This window comes from Phyllostomus discolor, chromosome 5 (genome assembly GCF_004126475.2).
Source record: "Phyllostomus discolor isolate MPI-MPIP mPhyDis1 chromosome 5, mPhyDis1.pri.v3, whole genome shotgun sequence".
NCBI classification, from domain to species: Eukaryota; Metazoa; Chordata; class Mammalia; order Chiroptera; family Phyllostomidae; genus Phyllostomus; species Phyllostomus discolor.
Window position 1 is genome coordinate 93,330,417 of NC_040907.2, and position 10,520 is coordinate 93,340,936.

Here is a 10,520-nt window from a genome sequence, read left to right on the forward strand (position 1 = left end):
CCACCCCTGGCTGCTTACCACTGGCTCAATGCCTTTCGCCACCACATGGAAGTGTTAGAGACCTAAACTATCCTCTTCTAGTAACAAAACAGGCCCAGGTGGACCCAAAAGATTACAAAGTTCTGTCAGTGGTCCTCAACCTTGCCTGTGCTGAGAAGCACCTGGGGAGCTTTTCCACACTGCCAATGCCAGGTCATGAGTCTCTGGGAAAAGGTCTAACACGAGCAATCTGAAAACTTCCCTAGAGATTCAAATGTGAAGCCAAGGTTAGAAGCCGCTGACCCATGAAATACTGGGTTTTGAAGAAAGAAGTGGGGGAAAAAATGTGTAGCATTTGGTATTGGAAAGATTAGAATCTACTTCAAGTGGTAGACCGAAAAAGCTAAGAATTAAAGATGACTTGGAACTTGGGGAAAAAAGAGAAGGAAGGAAAGACAGGAAGAGCAAGCATCTGGACCCCACAAACATGACACAGATAAAACCGTAACTGACATCTTATCTGCCATGGCACTTCAGGTTGGCAAAGTACTTCTGTGTAGTCCATCCTAAAAATAACCCACCAGAGTGAAGACTATTCTCATTCTATAGATGAGGAAACAGAGTCCAAAGAAGTTAGAGACTTCACCAAGACCACAAGTCTCATGAGCAGCGAGGAGGGAATCCAACCCGGCCCAAGGGGGACCACCACCAGGGAAGGGGTCATCACCTCAATTTTAACTGGGAGTGGACATAACAAGAGTTGGGACTAATTTACCCTGCAATCCCAACACAGCCCCGTGTTAGCTCCTTTTCTCCGTCACTGAGCAGTAACAAGGAAACTACTGCCCATTTTGCTTTCCTCAGTCCCCGGCGTGATCAATTACAGCCTTTTGGCCCAGAGTCTGTTGAGGGGAAGAAGGAAAATTAGTAAGATTAATACTTTAAAAACAAAATGTAAACACAGTAACCTGGTGACAAAGAGTGAAACTCAATCCCTTTATTTAAACGTGTATTGTACATAAGTTACAAATCCCCACTTCGGCCACTCAGCTAGAACTTTTCGGGAAAAGCCTCCATTTCTTCCTTGATCCTGTTTTCTACAAGTAATGCGAAGTTACTGTCTGCATTCTGTAGGTTATAGCTGACGAACACCTGCTTGTTGGTCTTCCTGGCTAAAACGAGAAAACACATTGACACAGCCATGACTGGAATACCTGGTGATTCTTTGTGTCTCAGGCCTGCCATGTAGCTGAGAAATATTTGGAAAAAGACAATGGGCTTTCAAGGAGAGAAGAAAGCTCTAATTTTTATGACTTTACAAGCAGCTGCTGCAAATGCAGACTAAAATCACTGGACCCTACCTAAGTCTCTGGAACAGTGGTCTTAAGGCGAAGGCCCCTCCTCAGCAGCATCCCCTGGGAAGGTTAGAGACGGGCGTTCTCAGGCCCCACTGCCCAGGCCGACCAATCAGAAAGGCTGGGGTTGAGGCCTGCAATCTATGCCCATGAGAGCTGCAGGGGATCCGAATACCAACATTGTTCTACACATACTATTGGTTTGTTTCACTTTTCAAAAAACATGGACAATATTCAAGTATTTAAAATAAAATATTAAAGTTCTCCTTCAGTACCATCCTCTCTACCAATTCCTAGAGATAATCCACTTCTCATTTCTGTGCATACACACAGACACACACATCCATATACACATTAGTGTGTGCACATACACACATATACCCAAATGTATAATTTTCAACTTGACACTGAATGTACATTAGTCCCTTTCTACAGAACCAACACTAGCTAAGGTGTACCACTTCAACTACAGAAATCCAAATGAAAGATGACACATATATCCTGAAGGCACATCGGGCAGCAAGCCTGAAGCAGTTAAATACTGAGACTGCACCAGCACTGGGGCCTCCTCCCTCAGCCACACACCACACACAGAGCAGGTCCAATTTCCTCCCCCAACAGAGCCACCCACCTACCCTCCCACCCCAAGGACTTAAGGTGACCACACTAACCCCAGTATAGAAGGCAAAAAAGGTGGTGAGGAGGTGAGGCTGGTGCCTCTCAAGTCATGCCCACTCAGCCTGCTCTCGTTCAGTGGCAGGAAATTCCCTGTCCCAAAGGCAGGGCCACTCTGATGCCAATCACTCGCTAGGACAGGGACTTTCAGGGAGCAAACCTGTATCCGCCTGCATCATCTACCCAGCAGTCCCAGCTGTGGCCTCCAGAGTCACACACAGAAAGGGGTTTCCATTCACACCACAGCCTCCAAACCTTCCAAGGTCACTCTGAACCCTCTAGATCATCTTTTTCCCAACTATTTTTCATCATCCATAGAAGATACTGTTGGGGACACTGTGTCTTCTCATTACCCCTTCCAGACAACTGACAATGGCTAATAATGCATTTAACTAATTTGCTTAATAATACACTTTTTAAAAGTATATCTTATTGATTATGCTGTTACAGTTGTCCCACTTTCCCTTCACTCTCCTCCATCCTGCACACCCTCTCCCGCCCACATTCCCCTCCTTTAGTTCATGTCCATGTGTCATAAGTTCTTTAGCTTCTATATTTCCCATACTATTCTTGCCCCACCCCATCTATTTTCTACCTACCATCTATGCTACTTATTCTCTGTACCTTTTCCCCCTCTCTCCTCCTCCCACTCCCCTGTTGCTAACCCTCCACGTGATCTCTACTTCTGTGGTTCTGTTCCTGTTCTAGTTGTTTGCTTAGTTTGTTTTTGTTTTAGGTGTGGTTGTTAATAACTGTGAGTTTGCTGTCCATTTACTACACATGTTTTTTCTTTATCTTCTTTTTCTTAGATAAGTCCCTTTAACATTTCATATAATAACAGCTTGGTGGTGATGAACTCCTTTAACTTGACCTTATCTGAGAAGCACTTTATCTGCCCTTCCATTCTAAATGAAAGCTTTGCTGAATAGAGCAATCTTGGATGTAGGTCCTTGCCTTTCATGACTTGGAATACTTCTTTCCAGCCCCTTCTTGCCTGCAAGGTCTCTTTTGAGAAATCAGCTGACAGTCTGATGGGAACTCCTTTGTAGGTCACTGTCTCCTTATCTCTTGCTGCTTCTAGGATTCTCTCCGTTTTAATCTTGGCTAATGTAATTATAATGTGCCTTGGTGTGTTCCTCCTTGGGTCCAACTTCTTTGGGACTCTCTGAGCTTCCTGGACTTCCTGGAAGTCTATTTCCTTTGCCAGATTGGGGAAGTTCTCCTTTATTATTTGTTCAAATAAGTTTTCCACTTGTTGCTCTTCTTCTTCCCCTTCTGGTACCCCTATAATTTGGATGTTGGAATGTTTAAAGATGTCCTGGAGGTTCCTAAGCTTCTCATTTTTTTGAATTCTTGTTTCTTCATTCTTTCCTAATTGGATGTTTCTTCCTTCTGGTCCACTCCATTGATTTGAGTCACAGTGTCCTTCCCATCACTATTGGTTCCCTATACATTTTCCTTTATTTCATTTAGTGTAGCCTTCATTTTGTCATCTAATTAGTGACCAAATTCAATACACTTTTAACAGCATAGGCTGTACTGGACTGCCCCCTTGTGATCTCAGCCTTTGGTGATGCTGGCAGCCACATCACACCACTGACTTTTCAAGCTTTTTCCATGTGCCCATCCTTATTGGGCAATGGTGGAGAGCTGCCAGTTTATGCTAACACAGGCAGGATGGGAACCCTCATTAATATTTGAATTCAATAAGATGGTCAGGATATTATTTTGTCTCTGTTTTGTTTCAATTAATGTAGGTTATTATAAATTGATGTAAACCATGTGAGGAAAATGTTAATTTTAAAAAGCACCAATATTTGGACAAAACACACACAAAAAAACCTCTAGTTTTTTTACATACAAACTAGGCATCCACATTCAGGACACCCATGAGCCACCTTACTTTTTTGGGCAAGAACAACTGACTCACAGCACACCAGACAAGCCCCCAGCACCCTGCACTAGCAGAGCCTGTCATCCACCCTGTGGCGGTCCACCTGCTTTCCTGGCTCTAGAACTATAAACAGCCTCGTTTCCTCACAGGACCAGGCAGGGCACACGACAGTCAATACAACAAAGTAGGGTCACCCCTTAAACACTGGCGATCCACAGTGGAGCACGCGGAAGCAGCTGAGTCTCCGACTCACCTTTATGCAGTTCAGAAAAAACAATGATGTGAACATAGAAGGGAGTGATGACAACCGGGAATCTGGGTGCAGGCTGAGCGGAGACTCTTTGTATCTTTTTATGCAACTTCTCCATAAATTTAAAATTGCTTCCTAGTAAGTTACCAAACACCTTACTAGTCAGGTTTCTCTAATTTCAGGCCAAAGAAAAAGTGGTGGATGGTCCTGGAGTGCTGCCACAGCAGCCTCATGGTCCCCACCCTACTCACACACAGACCTCAGTGAGGCAGGTCTGCCATGGCCTGTCCTCAACCTGACCATGACCCACGCTCCACATGAGCTGCGTGGGTGCATTCCAGAGTGACTGACATACACATTCCCATGGATCAGGGATCACATGGACAGGATCTCAACATAACTACTGGATAAAATATAGGGGCTGGGCCTCATTCCCCGTATACCCTCAGCACCAGGACACTGGGCCTCTGACTAGCTCTCTAACTGAACAGGCTGGGAACACTGGCGTCCATGAAGACTGAAGAGGAGACAGAGGCTGCCCTAGTTATTTGAGAACTGAATGAACTGCCAAGCAGGAGTATCCTGGATGAAATGTGTCTCCTCAGAAAGCAGTTGGCAGAGAAAGGGAGCACTGTCCCAGGTCCCTGCACACTCTGTGATGACAGGTGACTGCACACACTAGCAGGGGGGCAGAACACATGCTGCTCTTACCTGAACTGCCTGGATATTTATAGGAAGTGAGTGTTTGGGGACGTAGGGGATGGTGGATCCTTCAACCTCATGTTCTTGCTTAACACTCACTCCGTGCCACATGCAGGCCAGGCCAGCCTCCCTTCTGAATTCTGAATGATATTACAGGGAGTGAAGGACAGTCCCTCGTGCACAGTGCTGGCAAACTGCTCCGCAGGCTCCACTGAATCCCCAAAAGACCCAGGAGGTTACCTGCAGCCACTGCCTACTGCACACTGTGAGCATCATTCACACTCTCCCCCCATGAGGAGTGATGTGCTTACAGAAGGAAGCTAAAGCACCTGTCACTCATCAGCTTGGGAAGCAACCAAGGCACAACATGGGAGTCTCCTAGGAACATGCTGGCCCTGAGACAGTGGTGGTACCATGTGGGCGTGGATGTGCCCTCCTAAAGAAGACACAATATACAAAGGTGTATGTTTACCCTATGGTGATAAGTTGATTTAACTCCCAGTATAAAGACCCTTTATTTCTAAAGTGACTTGCCTCACGGTCCCATCAAACAGCGAGGCCCGATCTGGTCATTCTAGCAGCACTCGCTATGGGCACGTACCTAAGCGCTGGGCAAGGCCAGTGGAGGTTGTGTCGGAAGTGTCTCCAAGGAGGGAGGTAGACACAGGGATGGAATCCTAAAAGGAAAACAAAAAATGCAATGTTGCTTCTCCATCAGTCGAACTTCTGTTGCTTCTCATTTTTCAGTTTCTGCTTCTTCATGAGGGTAGTAGTAGCAGGTCCTGGGGGTTAGACAGATTCATGAAGGGAAAGGTCTGGCACCTGTGTCAACAGCCAGGTAGGTTGACCCTCTGAGACATATGAGGTCACCTGAAGCTGGAATCACAGTGCTGTCAATAAGTTCTTAGAGTTATTTCACATAAAGGGCTTGTTTTAGTGTGGGAAACTCCAAAGCATGCTGAAGGGCAACATTACAACCAAGACAGAAGCCAACAATATCATTAAGGCCACCGCAAGAAGAAAGCTATGGAGTCTGGGCGCCAAGTGCCTCCAGGTCCCTCCCACCCAGGGCGGGGCTGCAGCGGAGACGCAGGACCCCTAACCTCTGTTTCTGGAACCAGTAGGAGAACACAGAGCTCCATTCCTCTAGGGGTATCTGGGGTCTTCCAGGCCAACGAATGCCCCATAACTTTGCAAAAGGGCACCAGCCATCAGCATCGAAATAATGAAAATAAAAACTTTCGAATGTGCTAGTCAATTCTCATTTCAGCAAAGAAGCAATAAAATTAAAGATAAACAAAAGTAGCCCTTTTGAAATCTAGAGATAATCTTACTTCCAATTACTTCGAAAGTACTCCCCCTTACCATTAAAAAGGCCTAACTTAAAAGGAAACACCCAGTGACTTTTATAACATGGCCAACATTACTTTTACTGATAGCAGAGCACAGATCAAAGATGCTCCTTATCTCCTAAGGGTTCACAACTACTTCATTATGAGAGAGAATTCATTTAGGTCTATAAAAGAATGACAAGAATGAAAGCATTTACTACATGCTTTTTTCTCAAAAAAGATACAAAAATATTATCTTAATTAATTAACTTGTTTTTTATAGATCCCAAGCTCCACATTTTAACTGCTAAGAGTATTTACAGTTAAACCTCCTGAAAATAGAAAATATACCTTAACGGGGTGACCAAACAAAACTAAAATCCCCATACTGTCACTCTTTTAAAAACTTTATTATTTCTGAAGTCATGCTACATCAGGCTGGTCTCTCAGGTAGACAAATACCTAGGCAGCTGACCGTGGCCAGAGGACCACCTTCCACTCACCCTGTGGGCCAGGCACATCCTAGACTATCTGAGCACACAGGGTCCCACACCCGCCCTTGCCCGGGCCCTGCATCATCCTATTTCTGCAGCTTTTCTTGGTGCCACAAACAGACTTGGTTGATTCGAGGTGAGCCACCTGGAAGAGCAGCCCAGTTGTCTGGCTTTGTTCTACATGGTCTAGTCTTACACCCAGGGGTTTGGACAGAAGGGAGGAGGAAGGAGACCTCACAGACCCTTCAGTGCCATCCTCTGCTCATGGGCCAGTAAACTTTTTCTAAGGGCCAGACAGTAAACAGTTTAGTTTTTATGAACTATCAGGTCCAACAGCAACTGCTCAACTCTGCCATCGAAGTGGAAAAGCTGTGACAGACCCTATTAAATGGATGGGCATAGATATGTTCCAATAATACCTTTTCGCAAAAGTAGACATGAGCCAGCCCCCAGGCCACAGGCGTCCTTGTTTTCCTGCCTTAAGCTATGGCCTGCACCTCTTCTCTCCAGCTGGCCAGTCCTCTGCCACTGGAGGGCAAAGTATAGGCACACTGGCCAATCAGGCAGAACGGTTCCTTTTCCTGCCCCAATCTTGTCTGTAAGGTGACTTTCCAGTTGAGAAAATACACCCTACTAAGAGTTATGACTATCAAGTGGTCAGACCGCCAAAGCCACCCACAGCAGAAGCCTTGTAACTAATTCAAGGAATCAATGCCTGGTCTTACCAGTGAGCAGTCCTGGGGCCCAGGTGGCCCACAGCCTTACACGTGGTCTATAATTCTGCCTTAGGATTACGAAAGAAGCTGAGGTGACTGCAGGGTGCCATGACCTCCAAACACACAGCCTGCCCATAACTGCTCCCCCCACTCCCAGGCTCTCTTCCTCTCCTCCACTGAAAGACGACCAGAAATTGCCACCTGCCCTAAGTCCCACCCACTATTACCCACTGGAAAAGAAATAAAAGAAAACACACCCAGAAAAAGAACAGTGATTGGGGAAAAGGCATAGGAGAAGGGCAGCCAAAAGGGAAGAGGGACACGATGAGGACATCCAGAAGTGCCATTCAGAGGCTGTATCCTTCACAAAGCTTTGTTCAGGTCCTGCTTCATGGCTTGCTCCTCTGATTTCCCACCATCCCTGGGGCCCCAGAGACTACAATCCTTACTGCCTGACAGGCTGCGGGTTACTGGCAGTCCCTAGCAAATGGGGAGTTCCCTGAGGGTTGCTCACTTACTCATTCAACAAGGATTTAATGAGCAGCTTGTCAGGCACTAGGGATACCAAACCTCATAAAACAGACAAACCTCAACATTGACAATAAACTGCAGAGGGAGCAACTGCTGGGGTTTGCCAGTGTACTACAGCAGCCAAGAGGCCAGTGGGTGGACAGGGAGGAGGGCCTGGAGGGTCACTGTCAAGTCTCTGGACTGTGCTCTATGTTTTTCTCTTGAAAGGTGTGGAGTAGAGGAATGACAGCATCTAACTGCAGTCTGCTGTCCCATGAAGAACTCACCGTAAGGTACTATTATGGATTAAACTGTGTCTCCTCCAAAAAGATACATCCATGTCCTAACCCATAGTACCTGTGAATGGTAACTTCATTTGGAAATAGGGTCTTTACAGAAATAATTAAAATGTAAGTTAAGATGAAGTCATACTTGAGTAGCATGGACCCTTACTTTATTATGACTGATGCCCTTGTAAGCAAGGAAGACACACACAGACAGAGACACTCAGAGAAGGCGGCCATGTGACATTGGAAACAGAGACTGAAGCGATAAAGCTGCAAGCCACAGAACACCATGGACTGCCAGCAACACCAAAGAGGCATGGATGATTTCTCTCTGAGCCTCGAGAATGAACTAGCCCTGACAACACCTTGATTTCAGATTTCTGGCCTCTAGAACTGTGAGAGAACAAATCTGTTTCTTTAAGCCACCCAGTTTGTGGAACTTTGTTACAGCAGCTCTAAGAAACTAATACATAAAGCAAAGTGGGGAATCAGCCAGAGGAATGATGCCATGAGCCTAGCCCAGGGTGGTAGACCTTAAGGAGGTGAGAGGTGACTGGATTCTGTGTATTTTTTAGAGTATAGTTGACATACAATATCATTACTTTCAGGGGTATAATGTAGTGATTCTATATCTGTATACCTTATGGTATGATTACCACACAAGTCTCATTACATCCCCATGACTTATTTATTATATAACTGAAAATTTTTACCTCTTATTCCCCTTCACCTTTTTTTATCCATTCCCCAACTCCACTGCCCTCTGGCAACCACCAGTTTGTTCTCTGTATGGGTAAGTCTGTTTCCGTTTTGTGCTGTTTGTTCATTTTTTTTGGTGGGGTTTGTTTTGGGTTTTTTTTTTTGGTTCCACATAAGTGAAATCTTATGGTATTTGTCTTTCTCTCTCTGACTTATTTCACTGAACGCTGACTCGTGTATGTTTTGACTGACGGCAGTGCTCACGGATTCACTGCCATTGGGCGTATAGGAGTGTGGGTGAACAGTATCAAGGATGACTCCTAGGTTTCAGTGGAGTCACTATAACAGAGATGTGCTGGCTGTGAGAGAAGCAGGTTTAAAAGAATAGGTCAAGAGTTTGATCTTGAAATGCTATTATGAGATGCCTATTACGTTTCCAAGTAAAGACACAGGAGTCTGAAATTCAGGAAAGAGGTCTGTTCTGGAAACATAGATAAATGGTGGGGTCAATACAGATGGAGCATGAAAACTAAGAAGTAGATGCCATCCCCCAGAGTGCAAGTGTGACCGGAAAGCAGAGATCCCATGATAAAGCCTCGGGACACTCCAACTACAGAGATGGCAGAGAGAAGGAGCCAGCAGGGTGGTGGGAGTGGAGAGGGACCTGCCTGAGGTCCCACACGATGGCCTGACCGTACACAGCCCCCCTCAGGTGGTGCAAATTCCGACCAACCCCCATTCCCTAACACATCATAGGAAGCTTTCTGGAGAGCTCCAAGGGCCCCCTAGGCCCAAAGGACCTGAAGGCCACGCCCGCGCACCTGGAGGAACCCAACCTGCGGTCTCTCCAGCCGGCACCAGCCGCGCGTCCTGAGGGTCCCGCCAACACCCAGACCCCCACCCCCAGCCCGCATAGGCCCGACCGCCTAGGGACCGCGCACCCCACCGTGTTCCTAGCCACTGTTTCCTCTCTCCCCGCTCCACCCTCCCAGTAGCCCAAGCCCGGGCGGTACTCACAAAGCGGCTGCACATGGCCACGGCGAGGTTGCGCAGGTGCGGCGTGGCTCCCACCCACAGGAAGAGCGAGTCCGTCAGCCGCATGACGTGGAAGTGGACCAGCTGCTCCCATAGCCTCGCGCTGAAGTTGTGCAGGGAGACAGCCCCACCCGCAGCGGCCTGCGGCCCCTCCATAAAGGCCTCCCGGCCCCCAGCCCACCAGCGCAGCTACGCAGGTCCCTGCAGCAGTCGGCTGGTCCCGCTAGACCTGCGCAGGCGAGCTCCGAGCAACCGAGCGTGCTTTCGGTTTCTGATCAGGGGGAAGTGGGTGTGGCCTGTGTGGAAGTGGGCGGGGCCCAGGAGGGCGGGGCCGGGCAGCTCTCCCTGGCTTTACGCACTAGAGACTTGGCCATGGGTTGTCGCCGGCCTTTTCCCCAGCTCCAGTAAGTATTTAGACGCGGAGGAAAAACCCGCTCTGGTTATTTACTGCGGCAGGGCTGGTGTCCGCCGTGACCTCGGGGAGCCCAACGGCGCCGGGCAGAGCTCGCCCTCGCTGTTCCCTTCCTCCCCCACCCCAATTCGTAAACCTAGTGGCACTCCCGCGGTGGAGCTATAGCAGCCCTGGCTTCCCA

The 10,520-nt window shown here is 47.4% G+C and overlaps 1 protein-coding gene across 2 annotated transcripts; it reads right to left on the reverse strand.

The window, feature by feature from the left end:
- Window positions 1-948: 948 nt before the first annotated feature.
- On the reverse strand, window positions 949-10,225 carry PSMG4 (proteasome assembly chaperone 4). Of its 2 annotated transcripts, none has more exons than XM_028511303.2 (3): window positions 9,910-10,225; window positions 5,457-5,532; window positions 949-1,151 (listed from the first exon to the last, which is right to left on the reverse strand). In XM_028511303.2, exons 1-3 carry the CDS (start codon window positions 10,081-10,083, stop codon window positions 1,030-1,032), a joined length of 372 nt encoding a protein of 123 aa, XP_028367104.1. In that variant the 5' UTR covers window positions 10,084-10,225; the 3' UTR covers window positions 949-1,029. The 2 variants fall into 2 exon arrangements, with proteins under 2 accessions (XP_028367104.1, XP_035882475.1); XM_036026582.1 differs by lacking the exon at window positions 949-1,151 and adding an exon at window positions 3,747-5,291 and having other exon boundaries at window positions 9,910-10,164.
- Between the last annotated feature and the right edge of the window lie 295 nt (window positions 10,226-10,520).